At 38.3% G+C, this 21,576-nt stretch overlaps 9 protein-coding genes across 9 annotated transcripts; 3 read left to right on the forward strand and 6 right to left on the reverse strand.

Moving 5' to 3' along the window:
* Positions 1 to 286: 286 nt before the first annotated feature.
* KLLA0_F09559g (Zn(II)2Cys6 transcription factor) lies at positions 287 to 2,263 on the reverse strand (the record flags this gene model as incomplete). The annotated part of the gene is made up of 1 exon (XM_455514.1): positions 287 to 2,263. One exon carries the CDS (start codon positions 2,261 to 2,263, stop codon positions 287 to 289), a length of 1,977 nt encoding a protein of 658 aa, XP_455514.1.
* Positions 2,264 to 3,550: 1,287 nt separating this feature from the next.
* On the reverse strand, positions 3,551 to 5,104 carry KLLA0_F09581g (uncharacterized protein; the record flags this gene model as incomplete). The annotated part of the gene is made up of 1 exon (XM_455515.1): positions 3,551 to 5,104. The coding sequence occupies one exon, from the start codon at positions 5,102 to 5,104 to the stop codon at positions 3,551 to 3,553; it is 1,554 nt and encodes a 517-aa protein (XP_455515.1).
* A 1,241-nt stretch (positions 5,105 to 6,345) lies between these two features.
* PDB1 (pyruvate dehydrogenase (acetyl-transferring) subunit E1 beta) lies at positions 6,346 to 7,410 on the reverse strand (the record flags this gene model as incomplete). The annotated part of the gene is made up of 1 exon (XM_455516.1): positions 6,346 to 7,410. One exon carries the CDS (start codon positions 7,408 to 7,410, stop codon positions 6,346 to 6,348), a length of 1,065 nt encoding a protein of 354 aa, XP_455516.1.
* A 1,059-nt stretch (positions 7,411 to 8,469) lies between these two features.
* Positions 8,470 to 9,963, reverse strand: TDP1 (tyrosyl-DNA phosphodiesterase 1; the record flags this gene model as incomplete). The annotated part of the gene is made up of 1 exon (XM_455517.1): positions 8,470 to 9,963. One exon carries the CDS (start codon positions 9,961 to 9,963, stop codon positions 8,470 to 8,472), a length of 1,494 nt encoding a protein of 497 aa, XP_455517.1.
* An 892-nt stretch (positions 9,964 to 10,855) lies between these two features.
* MET13 (methylenetetrahydrofolate reductase (NAD(P)H) MET13) lies at positions 10,856 to 12,670 on the forward strand (the record flags this gene model as incomplete). Its single annotated transcript, XM_455518.1, has 1 exon — positions 10,856 to 12,670. The coding sequence occupies one exon, from the start codon at positions 10,856 to 10,858 to the stop codon at positions 12,668 to 12,670; it is 1,815 nt and encodes a 604-aa protein (XP_455518.1).
* Positions 12,671 to 13,760: 1,090 nt separating this feature from the next.
* Positions 13,761 to 15,641, forward strand: KLLA0_F09669g (uncharacterized protein; the record flags this gene model as incomplete). The annotated part of the gene is made up of 1 exon (XM_455519.1): positions 13,761 to 15,641. One exon carries the CDS (start codon positions 13,761 to 13,763, stop codon positions 15,639 to 15,641), a length of 1,881 nt encoding a protein of 626 aa, XP_455519.1.
* A 134-nt stretch (positions 15,642 to 15,775) lies between these two features.
* MCX1 (Mcx1p) lies at positions 15,776 to 17,293 on the reverse strand (the record flags this gene model as incomplete). Its single annotated transcript, XM_455520.1, has 1 exon — positions 15,776 to 17,293. The coding sequence occupies one exon, from the start codon at positions 17,291 to 17,293 to the stop codon at positions 15,776 to 15,778; it is 1,518 nt and encodes a 505-aa protein (XP_455520.1).
* A 466-nt stretch (positions 17,294 to 17,759) lies between these two features.
* SLX1 (endonuclease) lies at positions 17,760 to 18,626 on the forward strand (the record flags this gene model as incomplete). Its single annotated transcript, XM_455521.1, has 1 exon — positions 17,760 to 18,626. One exon carries the CDS (start codon positions 17,760 to 17,762, stop codon positions 18,624 to 18,626), a length of 867 nt encoding a protein of 288 aa, XP_455521.1.
* Positions 18,627 to 18,653: 27 nt separating this feature from the next.
* Positions 18,654 to 21,386, reverse strand: ROT2 (glucan 1,3-alpha-glucosidase ROT2; the record flags this gene model as incomplete). Its single annotated transcript, XM_455522.1, has 1 exon — positions 18,654 to 21,386. One exon carries the CDS (start codon positions 21,384 to 21,386, stop codon positions 18,654 to 18,656), a length of 2,733 nt encoding a protein of 910 aa, XP_455522.1.
* Positions 21,387 to 21,576: the final 190 nt, after the last annotated feature.

Raw genomic sequence — 21,576 nt, forward strand, 5'->3', positions numbered from 1 at the left:
ATTGAAAATAAGTTCGATGTCTGCTTGTTCGACTGGAGGAAAAACTGGCTCTACCAGTGGGCTGGAACGCTGTAAATCGTCAGCTACAACAATTTCTGTAGGTATGTTTCTTATTGGAGACTGTGGATTTTGCTTGGTAGAGTGAAGACCGACAATTTTTTCTAGTATTAAACGAGTTGTCCGCTCAAAAAGGAACATCTGTACGAAAGGAGCACGGTTTGAGACGTATTGAAAAACCGGTAGGAGATTTGGATGCCTTAATTGGTCACTGCACAATTTGAATCCTTTATAGTATGACATGAAGGAAATTGGAGTTTTCGGAAGGGGTTCCCGATTCACTACAAAAGGTTGTTCGTTCGGCATTGATAAATTTCGCGCTCAAAGCCATTGAATATAGGAGTTCATATCCCTGCATTAGAGCTCTGATCCAATGCGAAGATATAGCTCCGATCAAAAATCTTAGATTTGAAGCTAACGATGAGGACTGCATGACATTGCCGTGAGATTCTTCATAGTCTAACTGGTAACATTTTACGATTGAACCGAAGACCAAGTCTGTGGACATCATGGTATATTTTCCGAAGGCGTTACTGTTAGAAGCTGATGTATCTTTGAACCATAATCGTTTCAAATTTCTTAGCGTGCAAATAATACTGAGAATTGGGAAGGAAAGAACCATTTCCGCTAGCGGCAAGGGTCTAGAGAGAGTTTTATCGGCTGCAAAGTAATCAATATTTTCAGGCCAAATTTCGTCCAACAAGGTTTCCATAAAATTCGTGTAAAGATCCAAATCAGGTATTTTATCTCTAGTATGGAGACCATTTAGGATTGATCTACCGTAAAAGATAAATTTCCGTAATTTTCTCATAAAGGCAGCTCCAAACTCTTGATTTGGCTCATCAGACAGAGGTTCGCTTTCTTTCCATAATGACTCTGTATCAAACATCTCTGCAGAAACCAAAAGTGGACGACCAATATCAAAAGCAATGGTAATGTCATAGAAGAGAATCCAGTTCCATAAGTTTTTAAGTATTCTTTCATCACCCTGCAAAGCGTCAATTGAATCGTTCAATCCAACATCCAAAGCTGACATTACCATCAGTTCTACAACGGCAAGTAAGTGCGAATTATCACCACCACTTTGATGTCTTGAGGATTTCCAAATATAGTGTAGTAAAAGGAATTGAACTCGTTCAATATAGCAGATTTTTGCAGTATTCTGGCCAATTAACATAACGAAAAAACTGATAAAGCTATGGGGCATCTGATCCTTCAAAATTGTATATAAGTGCAACACTATCGCAATAGGGTAGTAGTTTAATTTACTGTGAGGGATAAGCTCAATGATACGGTCATCAACTACTTTAAAACAATCGGTAAGATACTGCATGATTTTATCTTCTGAAAAGATATTATGAAGGTGAAATCCTTTGTAGCCGAAAGAATGCATTACCGCGGTACAAAGCTCAGAATACTTTGGAAGGTCTGATATAACCATACCGAGTGACCAAGGAGTTTCAATCCTTTGCAATTCATATAACATCGAAGTTCCTGTTCTTGCCTTAAGTTTCAACCTTTCCTTCTTATGTACCATGAGCACTTCTTGGAAATAATTAGTCACATTTTCACTACTCAGTCTAATGATTGTTCTAGTAGATGTACAACCATAACGAATGATCCTATCGTGCTTTTTCATGACATATTTACACCGTACTAAAGGATTCGCTTCTTTCTTTATCAAGCCGTATATCGACAACCTCTTCAACGTCTCTGGCTCTAGATGCTTCTCTGTACCCTCTACCTTTAATTGTTGCTTCAAGCTTTCTATTTCATTTAGTAATTGCAAGTTTGGGCTCTTATTGTATACATCATCATGTGAGATGTCAAAATTATACCCATCGGTGTAAACACACTCAGATAGACCTCTCATCTTGCACCCAGTACACATGGGACGCTTACGATCACACTTCAATTTACGTTTACGACAAAAAGTGCATGATTTAATAACTTTCCTTCTCTTTCTTACTTTGCCATTACTCGTGCTAGCGTTCTTATCGCTATAATGTTCCTCATCGTTGTTATGACTGCCGATCCCAGCGCTTTCTTCAGAATTTCCCGTTCCAATATCTTGTGCCGCTTCATTTTTGTTATAAAGAACGCTCATTTCGGTAGCAAAATCAGATATTGCATCGTCATTGGTTGATTTCTTACAAGCTGTCTGAGTCTCGTTAGAATTTTGGCCCTCCAAAGGTCCTTTACTCATAATGTAAACAACCAAAATGGAACAACAGACCAACAAATGCCCCCCAAGTATAAAAAGCTAATCAACAACTATTTCTTGACTGGGAGAAAAAAAAAGATCAATAGTACTTGAATTGTTACAACAAATGCATTAGCAACAATACCAATCCACCTCTTAAACTGATATTGGTAACTTCTGAATTATCAGCCGGCTCTCTCTGCCATCATATATAAAAATATGACTGAATTTGATTGAAAAAGGTCTTTTGTACTTACTTGAAAATATAAACTAACAGAAACAAAAATGACGAAATGCAACAAATCAACAATTCTACTTGTAAGACTTGCATGAAACTCATGTAACGTATGAGGTCCAGAATAATATATATATAAATTTAAAGAGACCAAACACCGTTGTGTAGTACTGCAGTTTGCATCGTCCTTATTACTGCAAAGGAAAAAAAAAGGTCTGGTAAATGGCCGGCTGGCAGCAATATAAAATTACTTTTTCCGTATTTACTGGGATGAAATACCAGGCTTCTTGTCATGAAATATTTGCATTTAATATTAGTACTACTGGTAGTACTACTGGTAGTACTTTCTTCAGATAATAATTATTTAGGTGTAATGAAAGATGCGCTGCAGATTCTAACACAAGTGCTGCCTCAATTTCCAATTCCTTGGTGTGCGGTTTTCTGTTTCGCGATTATGCCAGATATGGTAGAGAAGCGAATCTATGCTACAATCAGGGCGTAGGAAATCTGGAAAAAAAAGGTTCAGAGCCTTAGCAACAGGAACGTAGAAACGGCATATAACAGAGTGTGAGTGAATGTGCCTGTAGGTGTCCTCTCATGTGACTGACAGATAAACAGGAAGCCCTTTGTAGTGGGGGTTATTGGATCTGCGTAGGTGTACACTGTGCCAATGTTCTTTTCTTTGGCGATTTGAATAGCGATAATTCCGGAATAGTTACACTATATATGGTATCAATACTGTATGAGTCAATACATTTGTCGCCTTATTCTGTATACCAGAGATTACTAATGTATATGAATAGTCGAAGATCAATGTGCAGCAGCACATTGATCTTCTTGTCTCTCCCTTTCTGTATTCAAGGCAAGGGAAAAGTCTTATGCGGCTGGGTTTAGTGGGTTTTGGACTTGTGGACCAAAAATAAGTAAACTGTAGTATAGAAGGATTAGGTAATTTGTGTACGTAGTGATATATTTGATAAAAGCCATCATGTGAGAAAGGGTGGGGTCAATTGTTCTATCGGTTTTCAGTGATGTGTTAAGATGATAATGTCTATTTAATTGGACACTTTCCATTGGTCTAATGGCACTTTGCATAGTTTTATAGCAGTAGGTTTTAGGTAAGTAGTGAATATGAGCAGGCCTGATACAATGCAGAATAAATTGGTGATATAATAGCCATCTCTTATTGTATTCAGCTGGCCACCAATGCTGACGCATTGCTCTTTAGTTAGAGATTGGCCTTGAATGAGGGGCACGCCTGTGCAGTCGTACTTGGAGAAGAAGTCAATCATGCTCATAATCAGCAGTCTGGGCCATGTACCACCAAGGTTGCTCAACGTGTTTAGGAGAGTCATATACGTTCCTCCGATGACTGGATCTGCTACTTGGGTATGGAAAGCAGACATGCTGACGAATTGGAAGGTGCTCATGAAGGATCCCAATAGATGTTGGCACAAGACTAGTAGGAAAAATGACATGCTGATCTCGGATTCATCTTCTGGGAAAAGATAAACAACAACGTTTCCGAGAATAGCGGCAGATAAACGGCCAATGAACCCGATGATCCATGGGGTCAACGTTCTTGCATCTCCAGCAACGGCCCTGATAATTTTATTATTAAAGGAGTAACCAGCTCTTGATAACCTGGCCACGTAGAAGCCGAATAAGAGCTCGAAGGGGAAATTGATCAAAACTGTAATGGCTAAATCTTCCCGTTTCAAACCTTTCTCGAGCAATTTTAAGTTAGTAGCTGCATCGTTACACTGGAATGCAAACTTGGATATTAGATGAACAATGGCTAGTGTTTGAACGCTGGGTAATTTCATCACCTTAATGAATAATCTGTAAATGTTAATCAAATCATGGCTTTCGTTGTCTTCTTCTTCATCAGGTTGGTATTCTATCATTTTTTCGTCGTCATCTTTCTTGATATGGGAATGTGTCTCCACATGTACCTTTTCTGATGTAAATAAGCTCACATAAAACGTTACAGCAAGATATAACAGTCCGGTAAACGTTAAATATGATGATAACTGGAATAATCTATCGCGATGGAAGTACTTCTGCATAAATTCATCACTGCTTAAACTTAGGAAAATGGTAAAACTCATAAAATATCCGATGTTCAATCCGATCGTTTGAGCAGTCGATGCATAACTCAAGCTTTCCTTACTTAATATGTTAAGGGCCCATCCATCAACAGCAATGTCTTGGGTGGAACACAAAATGACCAGAAACAAGAACACCGAGGTAAGAGCCTTCATGTCAACTTTTGAGACATCTTTTGGTAATATCTTGTCTTTTGAAATGCAATATCCAAGCGTCAATAACGTTATTCCTGTAACGAATTGAACGGGAATGATCCACGATCTCCGACGACCTACCTTCTGGGAGTACCATGAATCAACTATCGGTGACCATAGGATTTTGAATGAGTATGGATATGTAGCCATTGAAAACAACCCAATGGTTACGAAGGAGGTTTGTCTTTGGGAGGATTTCAATATGAATGGGATCGTTCCAAAGGTTAACCCCACAGGTATGCCTTGCAAAAGATATAATACCACTAGGAGATAGAATTGCTTCCTATCATGCGGAGGTAAAGCCATTTTTAAAATCTGCGACCACTGAGGACTCTCAATTCCTGATTATTGACTCACCCTACTGATTCTAAATACAATAACCGTTGCTCGAAGCTTACAGCCCACAGCCCAGTTTTACACCTGTCTGCCTGAATCGGCTCTTATATACATCTAATTTTCAATTTTGCCAGATTGAAAAAAAAATCGAAGGCTGTGTATTTCTGACTGAGAATACACCCTCGACGTTATAAGTCAGTTTAGATACAAGCATTTCATTCATTACGGATCCAAAAATTACACATCTACGGTACTTACATATCAGATACATATCTAAACGCATTTTCTGGCAACCAATCCGAATATTTGAAGAAAAATAATCTCCTTTGTTTCTTAACATTTCAACTGAAACCTTCTAGCGTAACTGATAGGTCTCTCTCCTTACCTATTCAATTCATTCCAGTAGTACGTCAAGTACGCATTGGATGGCCTAAAAGTGCCTGATTGTGTGTACATGCGTAAGTGTTTGGCTAATAGTTCTTAGCGAAAAAAAATACTTCCCCATAAACGACGAATATTCTGCCATTTCAGGCAAATAGCTGCCCTTATATTTGTTAACAACTTGGTAAGCTTAATTTCCAATTTAAGTGTTATGAACCTCTCTCCTGGTCCAGTCTTAAACCCTCTAATGTATCCTACATCGCTAAAGCCATTTCAGCTTAGAAAGTGTAAAAGACAATACCTTGATGGAAATAACGACAAGTTGTACAGAAAGTAGCGCACAGCGTCTTGTTTTAACGGCAGAATATATATATACAGTTTAATCTCATAACAACCGCAGTTGTCCCCAAATACCTTATTGTTCCCATCTCTAGTGATGAAAACTTTTCTTCATCATTACTGATGGGCAACATACATGAAAAAAAATTGTAAAATCTCTAATTCATCAACTTACCTTTACCAGCGAATAATTCAACGACAGGCAACTCTATCTCATTCTATTTCCTAATCCAAAATCGTGTATTAACTGAACTTGGTATTCATATCTTAATAATATAATATGTTTTAATTTTTCTATTTTTCTTTGAAGTTTGTAAATCAATTCATAACTTAGTTTATTGCAACAAAGGAGTACAATCATAAGAAAAACCGAATGCGAATGAACCATCATGCACTATTCCTTATCCAATGAATATTCTCTTTTGTTTTGATAAAAAACGGAGGCCAACAGAGGTGCATAACTGTCAGTAAAGAAAGAGTGCACGGTGCAATCATTCAATAGACAAAACACTTTTAGCAGCTCTGACAATGGTGTCAGGGTCTGGGAAAGCAAAATCTTCTAATTCCTTAGCATAAGGAGTTGGGACTTCAGCACCAGTAACTCTTTGAATTGGAGCATCCAAATAATCGAAGGCTTCAGATTCCATAATTTGAGCGATAATTTCAGCACCAACACCGAAAGCTGGGAAAGTAGATTCAACAGTAATCAAGTGGTTGGTCTTCTTGACAGTGTTGATGATAGCTTCAACATCCAAAGGTCTAATGGCTCTCAAATTGATAACTTCAGCAGAAACACCGTATTGCTTAGACAAAATTTCAGCAGCTTCCAAAGAGAATTGAACATTTCTGGTGTAACTGATGATAGAGATATCAGAACCTTCTCTTTCAACCTTTGCTTTGTATGGCAAAGTGAAATCAGTAGACAGAGATTCTTCAGAGACTTCGAAAGATTGACCGTATAACAATTCGTTTTCCAAGAAAACAACTGGGTTTGGATCACGAATGGCAGCCTTCAACAAACCTCTAGCATCTTCAGCAGAGTATGGAACCAAAACCTTCATACCTGGAACAGAACCGTACCAAGCAGAATAATCTTGGGAATGTTGAGCAGCAACACCGACAGCAGAACCGTTTGGACCTCTGAAAACGATTTGACATTTCTGAGTACCACCGGACATATAGTAAGTCTTAGCAGCGGAGTTAATGACTTGATCCATAGCTTGCATGGAGAAGTTGAAAGACATGAATTCAACAATTGGCTTTAAACCCTTCAAAGCGGCACCAACAGCCAAACCAGTGAAACCCATTTCGGTAATTGGAGTGTCAACAACTCTTCTTTCACCGAAACGGTCCAATAAACCCTTGGTAACCTTGTAAGCACCATTATATTGAGCAACTTCTTCACCAATGATGAAAACATCATCATCACGGTCCATTTCTTCGGCCATGGCAGAATTCAAAGCTTCTCTGACGGTCATGGTCTTGGTAGAAGCAAATCTCATGGATTGAACCACAGAAGGAACAGCCCTCTTAAAAGTGTTAGAAAGCATCATCATGTTGTATTAGTATTTAATAATTTTGCCAGTTGAAAGTTTTTATCAATCGGGTACTAACGTTTCGTTTCACTACGTGTAATTCTTCTTAACCTTTAAAATTGTCTTCGCTTGTAAAACGTTTACTGAACCAAAGGAGAATGAATATTATACTAGAGTTTGATATCTTTTCGTTTTTCTTTTTCTTTTAAAGGTAGAAGAAATAATGTTTTGATAATTCGAAAACAAAAACGAAGCAATAAACAAACAGACAGAAGTTGTTGAGATGCGTTTGTTATAAGACAGACAAATTAGATAGTCAATTGTCAATTCTATAACTAAAAAGGATCCTTTTCAACTGAATTCTTTTTTATAATTTCTTGAATTTGATATTATTTTTTCACTGAAAAAAAATAAAAACTCGTTCTTTGACCTATTCAACAAATAGACGTTAGCCTCAGGGAACCGCTAATTGAGTGGGATTGGATGAGAATCTGTAGTAAGATTTATAAAACCTTTAAGAAATTATAAAGTAAGATTAAACAAGTATTGAATTACAGATCCATAAAGTATAAAAAATGAAACACAAAACAGAAGATAATACAATGAATAAAGGAATAACGACTCTAAAGAACTAACAACTTCCCTGGTGCTGAAATGACCCTCTTATATTTCTTTATATATTGGTGAAATCAAAATCCTTTAAAGGAATATATATGCGCTGCATAAGCTTTTTTTTATTCGTTTCGACTGTACGGGTCGAGCGATTCGCGGGTTGCTATACCGTTGTATTTATCTCATAGATATGCTAGCGCATAGTAAGTGCGCCATCACAAATCTGCTGAAAAAACCTGTTTTGGCGACGGGAGAATACGACATAGCAGATGAGATTGATGGAGGCGATGAGGTGTATAGGTGTTCAAACGACGGAAAAGGGTGGGGGCACGTGATGCGTGGGAATGATGCGGACATTGTCAATTTTTCTGTTATTCCGGTGTGATACCTAAATAATCCGGGTAACGTAAAGCGCTGACAGATGTCAGCGCCTTAGAATGTTGTTAGATGGTATTATTGTGTATATCATCATTGAACGACAGAGGTATAAGGTTCGTCAGTTGCTGAGTAACGCTGAAATTTCAATGGATACGGCGTCACCACTTTTACTGTGGGCAGAACAGTTATGTCTTCGGGTACCCTTGACCCAATTGTTCTTCCTGGCGGTTGTTGGGCACTTGCTAGTGTTAACCGTACTTTGTTTCTCCCCATGGTTGTCGTGTATAGAATACCGCATTCGTAATTGGTAGGTTTTTTTAGTGGGCTGGGACCCCATGCAGCTTGGGAAAGGTTATGACTGGTGAGTAGTATCCAATCTGGTCGCTTGAGTGTATTTTCATCTGTGAATTGTATATAATATTTGGTATGGCTTGGAACCATATGCCTATTCTTATCGGACTGTGTCGCGTTTGTTGGCAGAGGGACATGTTTTCTTAAACAAGGCACTACTTTCCTCTCAGTTTGTTCTGATCTTTTGTAAAAAAACCAATTTGCACTTAGCCCCTGTGTCATACACTCTTTGATCTCGGTTTTAGTAGGCCATACCAATGTCGAGTGCGCTAGGAACGGTGTCGTATATTCCTTGGATTTCAATTTTTTATCGTACCCATCCTTTTCGAACCAATCGGTGTATAAGTACGGTATCATAACGTCCTGTAGGAGATCGAATTTTTTTCTGAATGGGTTCCCCATAGAACTTACCTGTATGAAAAGATTTACAAATGAAAGATCATCATCTTCTTCATCGCCATGCAATTTCATACCAGATGCTCTCAAACACGACTTCAATTGTGTCAAACCACCGTTATATGGGGTTGAGTACACAAATTGACAATTTTGTTCGTCCAAGACATGCCATTTGTACCGCTTTAAAGATGCAATCAAACCATATAATGACGTATACGATGAGTACGAATTAAGGTACTCCAATAATTCGTCCTCAAACCGGGATTTCTTTTTCGGTACTGTTTCTGACTTCTCGTATAACAGGGGTGAGGTCCATACTGTCTGCTGAACCAAGTTCATCTCTTCACGAGATAGATTAAATGACGGTACATGCATTCTCATCGTCCCATTTTGATGAAACGAGAAAATAATCTTGGAATGATGACAACCCCAAGGCGAGGGAATATCAACTCGATGCACTTTCAGGTTTGCATAATGCGATATCGGTTGTTCCGAATTGATTGTGTTCAATTGACCCACTATATGAACTTTAACGTGATCTTTGATCGGGGACATGATAAGATTGATTTGAAATCCAAAGGAAAATAACCAGACTTCATTCAATGATGGGTCCGAAAGTACATCATTCAACTCGAACATATCTGGTTGTCTTGAATCACCATCGAAAATGACACTTTTTACCACTTTAAAAGGGCTATAAACTGGTGCGGTAGCAGCAACTGGCGCTGCAGTTGACACATTCCGCCCTGAACCTATCGTTGTTGGAACAACCGGCTTACTATCGGATTTTGTCCCCAAGGTAGCCCAATGAGATCGTACTGTATCTCTCACACCCATGTCACAAGCACTCACTCAATAACTTCTACGGCATATAATCCAATACCAATATGTTAATTCTGCCTTGAACTTCGCAATTCATCTTCCCTGCAACTCTTTAGCTTCTAAGTTGAACTATTAAGGCCATGTACTGGATCGAGTAGATCCACGATAACAAAATCAACACAACACGTGATATGTATATTTCACGTGACTTAGTGTAAACCCCATTACACTTTTTTTCCCGAGGGAATGCACTTTTGTCCCACAATCGGGGCGGTTCACCGAAATTATAACACCGACAACACACACAATTGCGCATGTCCTGCAAAAATTTCGCAGGATAAAACAGGATGCACTATTTTCACACTAGCATATCTGTCGTTTTGTCATAATTGTCATTTTCGTCGGTTCAACAAGTTGCATGTGCACTTATTTTTACATCATGATTCACATGATTTGTACAATCGAGTCGCACACAATTACGGTATGAAAGGTATTAGGTTACTGAAGAGAGTTTCAGAATGACAGTTGTGTGCGAGAGTTCTCATATTTGATTTTTTCACAAGGTAAACGACTGGTAGCAGCACATCGTTCTTTCTATCTCGAAGATGATCGGTATTTTTCACTGAATATAGTGAGAATCGGTCATGCGTATATATATATATATAGAGTTCGTTCAGTATAGGTATAACTTTCACATTACCTCAAGTTTTTATTCATTTGGTACCTTGGTATGAGTAAGTGCTGATACTTAACTAAGCAAACTTGTTTGGAGTCTAGCAGCTACTGTTGATATTAGACTGACTATCATCCATTATCTCAGCTGGATTCATAAATTCATTTATTACTCTTAATTATTATTTGTGATATACTCTGTCTAAAGAAGAATCATAGGTACCACCAATAGAAGATGAGAATCTCTCAGAAGTTACAGCGAGCGCATGAGGAGCGCGAGGATGCTACGTTCTCGTTCGAGTTCTTTGTTCCAAAAACATCTCAGGGTGTCCAAAACTTATACGAACGTATGGATCGTATGTATCAGACCCAACCTGAATTTATTGATATCACATGGAACGCCGGTGGTCGTCTAAGCATGCTTTCCACGGACCTTGTGGCCACATCTCAAGGTGTTTTAGGACTTGAGACGTGTATGCACTTAACATGTACCAACATGCCAGTGTCACAGATCGATGATGCTTTAAAGAAGGCTTACGATGCGGGATGTGAAAATATTCTTGCGTTGAGAGGTGATCCACCTATCAATTCTTTAGGAGAAGAAGAAGAATGGAAGCCTTGTGAAAACGGATTCAGATACGCCAAGGATTTAGTTTCTTACATACGTGAACAATACGGGGACCATTTTGATATTGGTGTAGCTGCTTATCCTGAAGGTCATCCTGAATGTGACTGCGATGACAAACTGTTGCTTCATTTGAAGGAGAAAGTGGACTGTGGTGCCGATTTCATGGTTACTCAGATGTTTTACGATGTCGATAAATTCCTTGACTGGTGTGCTAGAGTACGTGAGGCCGGTATCTCCATCCCTATCATCCCAGGGATTATGCCTATCACATCATATCCTTCTTTCATTCGTAGAACGCAGTGGTGTCAAATCAATGTTCCTGACAATTTCCTCGAACTATTGGAACCAGTGAAGGATGACGATCAATTGGTTAGAGATGTAGGAACAGAGTTGATGGTAGAACTTTGTCAAAAGTTGCTTGATTCAGGTTATGTCAACCATTTGCATATGTACACTATGAACTTAGAAAAGGCATCATTAATGATCTTGGAGAAATTAGATTTGTTAAAGAGGAGTAACGTTGGTAAGGATGTCATAGAACCATTGGAACCTCTACCTTGGAGGAAATCGTTGAATCCAAAGAGAAGGAACGAATTGGTCCGTCCAATCTTTTGGCAAAAAAGACCATATTCATACGTCGCAAGAACCTCCTTGTGGAACGAGGACGAATTCCCTAACGGTCGTTTCGGTGACTCTTCATCTCCAGCCTACGGTGATTTAGATCTTTGTGGTCATTCTTTGATTAGACAATCTGTAAAGAAATCCATCGAATTATGGAGTACTCCACAGACCTTGGATGACATGTCAAACTTGGTAACCTCGTATTTGGAAGGGAAACTTAAGTGTTTGCCATGGTCGGATGTTCCATTGAACCACGAAGTTGATGACATTTTGAAACATTTGATCGATCTTAACAAACACCACATTTTTACCATTAACTCTCAACCAAAGGTCAACGGAAAACCATCCACAGATCCTGTGGTAGGCTGGGGTCCTACTAAAGGTTACGTTTACCAAAAAGAATATCTAGAATTTTTATTACCAAGAGAAAAGTTACCATTATTCCAAGAAATTTGCCAAGAACACAGCGATCATCTGACTTACTTCGCCATCGATTCTCAAGATAATCTAGCGACAAACCATCCAGAAGATTCAAGAGCCAATGCCGTGACTTGGGGTGTTTTCCCTGGAAGTGAAATTTTACAACCAACTATTGTGGAAAAAGCGTCCTTCCTAGCATGGAAGGAAGAGTTCTTCACTATCTTGAAAGAATGGAAATTGACCTTCGTGGAACATAAGGCAACAGAATCGGTAAACTTGGTCAATCACATCATCGACAATTACGTTTTGATCAACGTTGTTGATAACGATTTCATTTCAACGAACGACACAATCTACGATCTTCTACAGCAGTTGTACTAGTAAATTGCCAGCTTATCCCCACCTCTTTATTTTTTTTTTCTTCAACTTTTGGTTGGTTTAACAACACACTCTTTGCATTTCAACATGGTTAATATTAATTAATTCACCACACTTGTTCGGGTTTATGGTTTATGATTTTTTCTGCATTTCAACAACAGCATATAACATCGCAATATTATTCTACATTCAGAGTTCAACATTTCTGAATAAAAAATATTCTTGTTTCAACAACAAATATTACACACTTGCTTCTTTGTGACTCCTCGGTAATGTCGCCTGTACCTTTTCTGTATATACAAGTGAATTATTCACCTTAAGAATACACACATTTATATATTGCTACATATATATATGTACACGTATATTGTCATTCAGTAAGAGAAAGAACTATGTGCTAACATATCATGTCCAATTTCGCTGTTGAATTAGCACCCTTGGCTACAACTTGAAACTATTACTTCGTAATTTGTGTAAGCTGTTCCAATCCGAAATCACCGTGTGGCTATAGTTACAGTTCCCCTAATCTCGCATTTCATTTTTTTTTCCACAGTATTTTTCGGTTCTCATTTATTTATGTGAACCCATGCACCAGTAAAGGGCTTTTCCAAAATTACCGATTTGAATGTCGAGAAAGTTTAAATCTTCATACAATTCATATGAAGTTTAGCATTGAGGACCAGATCAAGAAAGAGAGAAAAGGACTTCTTCACTGTTTCTGAAGTGCGTCTGAACCCCCCTTTTAAGAATTTATAGCCAAACCAGATATAATAGCTTTCACCGTGCTAGCTGCTGATTGTTGTACTTTTAGAGCTGCCAGAACAAGGTGTTCGAATAGACAATATCCGAAAGGTTTAATTAGCCTTTAGGGGTTCTACTGAAGAGAACGAAGAAGTTGAGAAAAGTGTAAGGCGGGGAAGGGAATATCTGAACTTTCCTAACAGCTAAAACTGATAGAAGGCGTTACATTGTCACTTGATATCTAAGTGACCAGTGTAACTTTTTGAAAAGGGAGAAAATTCGCCAAAAACCCACAATAACAAGAACTTGGGAAGCATTCAAGCAAGACTAGTCAACTAGAAGGCATTTAGTTATGTCTGGTTTACCTTTATCCCTACAAATGGAGCCTGTTGTTCACACGTCGTCTACACCTGTTTCTGTGCGTGAACGTGAGCGTGGTCAGCCGCAGACTAATGTTAAAAATCTGCCGAGAAAACACAAATCGAAGTCTATAACAGCTTTAACAAGCTCAAGCTCTCCAGATATTAAACAGCCAAGTTTGAAATGGAATGTACTACCGAAAATTGGTGAGACGTTGCATCAACGGAAACATTCCATGAATGTGACATACACAGATTCAATGCATATAGCGTATGATCCAAGGTACAATTCTAGATTGAGCAAGTTCGATACATTTATTCAGTTTAATGAACAATGCGAGTTGTCTGATGTGATAACAATGGCCCCAACAAGGCTTGAGTCCTTTGTCAAATTTTTGAATTATTATTACGAATCGAAAAAATTCATGACTAATACTGAAGAACGAGCTTTCGAAACATCACATTATCCCGGTACAATTGATGGGATCAATTTTCTCGAAGTTGATTATCTCATACAGCTATGGTACCTACAATGTCTCCGATTCTTACATAAGACTCAATCACTTTCATTTTCCCCCAACATTGTGCAGTCACTTCTTCAGCGTCGTCAACGTGCAAAACATAGATCTGTGAGTAATGGGTTTGTTGACCCAGATATCCTAGTTATAAGGTCTAACATGAGTGACTCGTTCTGGGGCTGGCAAGTTGCATACGATGAGCCAAGTCTAAATATCGTAGACTACGAGTTCGAAGTCTCAATATTTTCGAAAGCTAGTCAAGATATACTTGCTCTGCCTATGTGTGCCACATTGAGTGAATTGACCGTCAAAGATGTTATGGGAAGATCAACGGATGATTTAGAAGACGGTATTAGCCCAATAGATTCACTCGAACAACAAGAACGTAGCGATTCTGATGTTTCATCCATTACTGCCGATTCCGCGGGCAAAAATTCCATAAACTCTAGAAACTCCTCTACCACTTCGAATAAGTTGATGAAAGCCGCCCATGCAGGTACATCGGGCTTGGCTCATTTATTCAAAAAGAAAAGTAGTACTGCACTTTCGACAGCATCTCCCACATTAGACACTATAACCACTACTGATACCATAAACCCAACAACTGCAATATCTGATTCTGGTACACTAACTCTAAAGAATAAATGGTTAGAAAATTATTATTCAAAAAAATTATCAAACTATTCAAGTGTACATTCTCCTTGCTGTTATGAAACTCCTACGTCTACTCCTCTCGAAGAAGGTTTTGACGAGAAGAAAGTGCTGGAGTATAAATTACAATACCTGAAGATCAAATTACCTTTTCAAGACAATTCAATACCTTCGATGTTGTGTCCAAATTTATGGTTTCATTTAAGATTTGATGAATGGAGGTCCGTTCTGCAAGAAATTTACCGATGCTTAGTACCAGGCGGTTCGATACAAACGGAAAATTTTGATTTTAAGGGATCAAGCATTGATACTGACGATGAATGTTCTAATGCAACAACATCAGAGTTCAGGAAATTTTTGGATGCCGCAGCGCTGGAAGCTATGAAAGTGAACATCCAGATTTTCCCAATGAGACATTTAGTACATATGTTAAATGAAGTGGGATTTGTTAATGTTAAATGTTGCATTTTAAGTTTGAAGCGTGGTGACTTGGTTAATAACTTAGGGTTCATGTATGAGTTTATGGCAATGTGTCATTACGATTCAATCGTCAAAAAGTACTTGTCCGATCCGTCGTTATACCCAGAAGATACCTATCCTCCAACATTTCCAATGCGTTACTTCAACGAGCATATCAACTCCGTCGACAATCACGTTGGTGCACTTAGAATGGTTTGCATAACTGCCGAAAAGCCACTACGATAAACTTTTAGGTTCCGTACATACTTTTTTAATATTTACAGGAGTATTTTGCATTAAATTAATCGTTAATTAACTGTCAAATCCTTTGCAAATGTTCATGTTTTTTTGAATCGTAATCGCATTATTACATAAAATACTTAATTCTCCATCTTATAAGACTTTCCTTTTTTTTCCAAAGTTCCAACTCTACCAAAACGTTTATCAAATTCTTTACCTAGCTGTTCATCCTCCTTATAAACGTCGATCACGAATTGGTCTTGTTCACCGCGAGAATAGTATTTGGCCTTTACTTTAGTACTTAGCGAATGTTCCTTATGCTGTAATGCCTTCACAGTTTCTTCGTTAACCAGAACATAAGAAATACCAGAGTCTGGACATTCGTAGTTCACATTCAATAATAATCTTTCCATTATGCCTCTTAAACCTCTTGCACCTGTTCCCTCTTTTAACGCAAACTGTGCAACACGCTTCAGAGCCTTTTCTGTGACACCTAGTGTTACGCCAAACTGTTTAAAGATGTACTCATACTGGTGTAAGAGAGCATTGCGTGGTTCTTTCAAGATATGGAACAAATCTGTCTGTTTTAATGGTTCTAAAGCAGTTACGATAGGCACTCTTCCGATTAGCTCTGGAATTATTCCATAGCTGACTAAGTCACTTGGTGTGACGAAGTTCAATGCAGATATGGTCTTACCGTCACCGATATCGATGTGTTCTATGGTATTAGAGAATCTTAGCTTTTTGGAGTCTGATTCTTTATCATTGGCTGTTGCATCTGGGTTTTTAATGCGCTCAATACGTTTAACTATATGTTTATCAAGACCAACGAAAGCACCCATAAGCATGAAAAGAATGTTGGACGTATCCACGACGAAAGTTTCCTCTTTCTTGGCAGCTGTTTGATTATTCTTATCATCCTTCTTTTTATTCACTGGACGTTTGAGAGTCAACTCAACACCATGTCCCTCCAATATCTTCAACAATGATTGCTGAACACCTTCCCCTGAAACATCTTTTGTACCAATACTAGCTGCGGGTTTGGCAAGTTTGTCTACTTCGTCGAGAACAATGATACCTTTTTCGGCCTTGGCAACATCGTAGTCTGCATTTATTAATAACCTCTCTATACAAACTTCCACATCTTCACCAATATAACCCGCTTGGGTCAATTGCGTACAGTCAGTGATAGCAATTGGAACATCAAGCATCCTCGCAAGGGTAGTCGCTAATAACGTTTTACCAGAACCGCTGGGTCCAACCACCATCAAATTACTTTTAGAAAGTTCCAAATCTTCGTCATCGTTGTCTAGTTCTAAAGACAGCTGACGCTGTAAGTTACGCATGCCTTGTTCAGCTTCTGTAGATGTGAATTCAATTGGGGATGTGCTATCTAACTTCTTCTGTTGCTCTTCGAGTAACTTTCTCTGTAGGCGAGCTTCTAGCTTCTTCTGTTTGTCATTGACTCTCAAATAGTGATTATATACAGCAACACTGCAGACCTTCTTCCCATCATTTTGACCAACAATATATTCGTCAAGAAAATTCTTTAATTCTTTAGGTGATGGTATCTTGTTCTTTGAACCATGGATCAGTTTAGATGATGCACTAAAGCATATCCTACTATGACTAAAATTCCTTACCCCTAGACTTAGCATCCTAAATTCAAGTACTTGAATCTAAAGAAATCGATAATTATAGTGACAGTCCTTAAAATTAATATCACTCGGGTGCAACAGAATTAAAAGACTGCTGGAGTAAAGTTTTGTGGCTTTCTTATTCTTCTTCAACAATCACCAAATAGCTCTTTAGATCATTTCAACATTAAACATGAATTTTTCAAAGGTTTCCATTGAAGACCTGAAAGAGAAGGTGCGCGATGAGAACAGTGAAAAGTATAAATAGAGAGCAACAGCACCCAAGTAGTACTTTGTTCTTATCATTGGAAATTTTCGTGTATAGAAATAGTAGTATTCTCTATGATTTGACGTATATTGCCATTCAACACTGTGTCCGTTCGCAATATTTTTGAAGATAAACCAATCGACACTCCAAGAATCCTGGAACAAATATCCAGTTGAGAGGGCCTGATTTCTATTTGAGAATATCACACTAACCACTATTATGTCTAACAAACAGCATCGTGTGCCAGATTTTTACTGTTCCTATTTACTAAGATCAATTCCGAAACCAAACTCATTTTACATTGGGTCCTCTCCTGACCCGGTGCGACGTCTGCGGCAACATAATGGTGCAGTACGTCGAGGTGGTGCCTATAGAACTAAGAGAAACGGAACAAGGCCATGGAAAATGGTATGTTTTATATATGGATTCACTAGTAAGATTGCTGCTCTACAGTTTGAGCATGCTTGGCAACATAGTTATAAGACGAGATTTATCGAGAACAACGAGAGATTAGTGACAAAAAAAAATACCAGAAATGGTATTGCTACTAAGTTGGGTAATGCCAGGCTTTTAATGAAGCATCCATACTTTGATAAGATGAATTTACATATCAGATTTTTTGATAGATTAGCCTGGGAAAGTTGGGAGTTGAACAAATTCAAAGTTGACTACGGATTGTCACTGTGCGAAGTCGATGAGGCTGTTCTCACAGATGAGTCACAGTTGGATGAGTTGGACGAGTTGAATTTAGAAAGGATCAAAGCCTTTTATGAGGATCAAATGGCCCAAGAATCTTCACTTTTGCAGAGATATCAGGATAACTTAACTTACGACCAAAAGAGTTGTATGATATGTGACAAGAAAATTGACTATATACACGATGAAGGTACACAGATGGTAGGATTCTGTTCGGATGATGAATGTGATTTTCTTTCATGCCTAAGCTGCCTGTATAAAGAGTTTACTAAAAACTCAAAACAAATAATACCGAAGTCTGGACACTGTCCTAACTGTCATAAATGTTTGGAATGGTCCCAAATTGTAAAATACTCCACTGTTCTTCGAGAAAAGCTAATAAAAGACTGAGTATATTATTAGATATTTAGTTCGGGTCTATAGAATGATTTTCCAGTCCTGTCCTATTTGAATACCAGGGTTCTTGATAACGTGACTGTGATCTTCATGAATAACTTCGATATTTGTTCTAATATCGTCCAGCTCTAAAGTACACGTCTCCGCAACTTTTCCATCGGGATGATGAGCGATAACAATTTTCTCAATAGAAATGTCATTGAAGAAAGATGAAGTATCCTTATGTAATACTGTCCCATATATAACGTTTTTGTTATATTCCAGCTCGACCTCCAAAAGTTTCCCTTGTTTGTAAGCAAATGTCTCCCCATCATCGACATATAGCCTTCCTTTAGCAGTACCATATGCTGTTGGTGCTATCACGAGCGTGTAGGGATCATTTTGCATCAATCGTGATGATCTACGATATTGATCTTTTCTGGTGATAATATGACCGCCTGCTATGTACGCTGGAAGTTTCTCCAATGGTGCAGAAACAGTCTTAGTTTCCAAAGTTCCGAAATGTGCGATTTCTAGATTTTGTAAATCATAGAAGACTCCACTAGGGAATGTGATGGGGATAGATTTGGTATTAGCAGAAGTGACAGGCTTCACCAATATGCCCTGTTCACCCAAATAGAATTGGTCATCAATGTCGTAGAAATTTGCCACATTTGGATGTTCATAGATCATTGGATTCATAATGGGAATTCCTCTTGAATGTGAATCGTGAAAGGCTGTGTATAGCGTCGGTAGTAGTTGATACCTGAGTCTGATAAATTCAGTTACAACTGACCTTGTTCGCTCGTTCAATAAAAATGGTTCTCGTCTTCTGGTGTCTATATGTGCGTGGGCTCTGAAAAATGGATACCATATACCAGCCTGATACCAACGGATCAATAGCTCGTCATCTGGGTTTCCGAAAAAGCCAGCTATATCAGCTCCAGTTGCAGGCATTCCGACAATGTTATGACTCAATACCATCGGTATGGACAATTGCAAGTATTCCCAGTTAGCTACATTGTCACCGGTCCATGTAGCTGCGGTTCTTTGCGATCCAGAAAAGAACGATCTAGTCAAGACGAACGGTCTTTTGTTCGGGTTCATATCAACAAAGGAATCATAGGTGGCCTGGTGAACAGTTAGTCCATACAAGTTATGCACTGACCTTTCTTCGAATCCATTATAATGAAGAAGATCCTTTGGGGCTGTAGTTTCCGGCCCATCGAATATCGAAGGCTCGTTCATATCATTCCATATATAGAGGTTCGATGGCGTAGAAATAAAAGTTTGTACAAATTTTGACCAAAGTTTGCTTGCTAATGGATTGAAAGTATCAATCCAAATGGATTCCCCAGGCCAACATTGGCCAAAAAACGGTTTGTTCAAAGCGTTTCGCACATATACTTTAGCGGCTATTATGGCTTCGCTAATATGATAGTTTGATTTTATATGCGGATCAATGAGTGTAACCAAATTCCTTCCTAAGAAAGCTAATTTTGAGAGCATTCTAGTTGGATTCGGAAAAGCATCTGGCTTCCAGGTAAAATATTGCTTCTGGTCTGTGTACTCTAAATCTAACCATAAAAAGTCGTAGGGTATCTGCCATTTATCCATCAGAGAATCCACGGTGAGCACATCCTTTTCATCATTGTAATTCCATCTACACTGGTGGTATCCAACTGAAGAAAGTAAAGGAAGCATTGGTTTTCCTGTAATATTAACATATGACTCTGTAACAAGTTTTGGTGTTTCCTGAACAATTACAATGAAATCAATGATACCTGATTCTGACATCCAATGAGTGGAAGAGTCGCTGTGTCCGTATTGGATATCAATCCAGGTATCAGATGGGTTCATCCAAAACAGTCCGATCGACAGTGACTCTTTTATCCCAACAACGAAGGGGATAGAACCATACATAGGCAATGTGGAATTCAACTTATACTGAAAAACATCAACATTGTAAAGACGATAAGGGTCAATGTTTGATGTGTCACGTAGTCTCAAAGAATCTGCATGTTCTGCGATACCATAAAGATTAGATATACCATGAAACTTAAAGTCTAAGGCTACTGATTCAGGACCAAGCGGGATTGAATCAGATTTTGAGTCCGCAAAGCTATCTTTAAACATGTTGAAGGGCTCTTCTTCTTCGTTGATGTTCTCGAAATTTTCTTCTAACGTTCTATAATGTTCAAAATTTAGCATATTATCGCTGTTTACCGTTAGAACATCTGCCGAGTCATATTTGACGTTTATTTGGAAGTCTTGAGAACTCAACGTTACTGTGAACCTATCGGCCGTGAAAGTGAAGTCCTTTTTATTCCAAAAGGTGGGTGACTTTGCAATAACCTCTTGTCTGATAGGTATGTAGTCCGGATCAAATGCCCAATGTTCAGTCTCATTGTACCTTTGTAAATTGATACCAGCTTTACCTAGTTTAATGCTTCTATGCTCATCTAACCTAAATCTTACTTTATCGCCGTCAAATAAATCCAAGGTAAAAGGAAGAGGTATCTTGATATCTTTTTGGTTAGCTTTTATGCTCTTGATAATAAAACCCTGTATAGTATGATTATTTGTATCAAATTCCAAGCTGCCTTGATCGAGACTATAATGACTGTTCCTGCTTTCTTGGATGTTTTTAGCGTATTGTCTGTTTCTATGACAGAATCCTGATTGAGAGCATTTTTTTAGCAAGTCATCTTGAAATGCTAATGCTATCCCAAAACTTAGTAACCAACGTAGTAATGTAGATAGTGATAGCTTCATTCTCGAAAGCTTTGGCGGCCAATGAATTCAGGCAAGCTATGATATGTGCTCTTTAAATGAACAGATGCTTTTAACGGTTAACGTTTCTTAATATAAACTTTTTCCTTTGATATCCAATGTTTACACTTTGCATGCTGACAGAAAAAAATACGTAATGACATTTACTAAATGGAAAAGAAACCGTTAACTA

This window comes from Kluyveromyces lactis (genome assembly GCF_000002515.2).
Source record: "Kluyveromyces lactis strain NRRL Y-1140 chromosome F complete sequence".
NCBI classification, from domain to species: Eukaryota; Fungi; Ascomycota; class Saccharomycetes; order Saccharomycetales; family Saccharomycetaceae; genus Kluyveromyces; species Kluyveromyces lactis.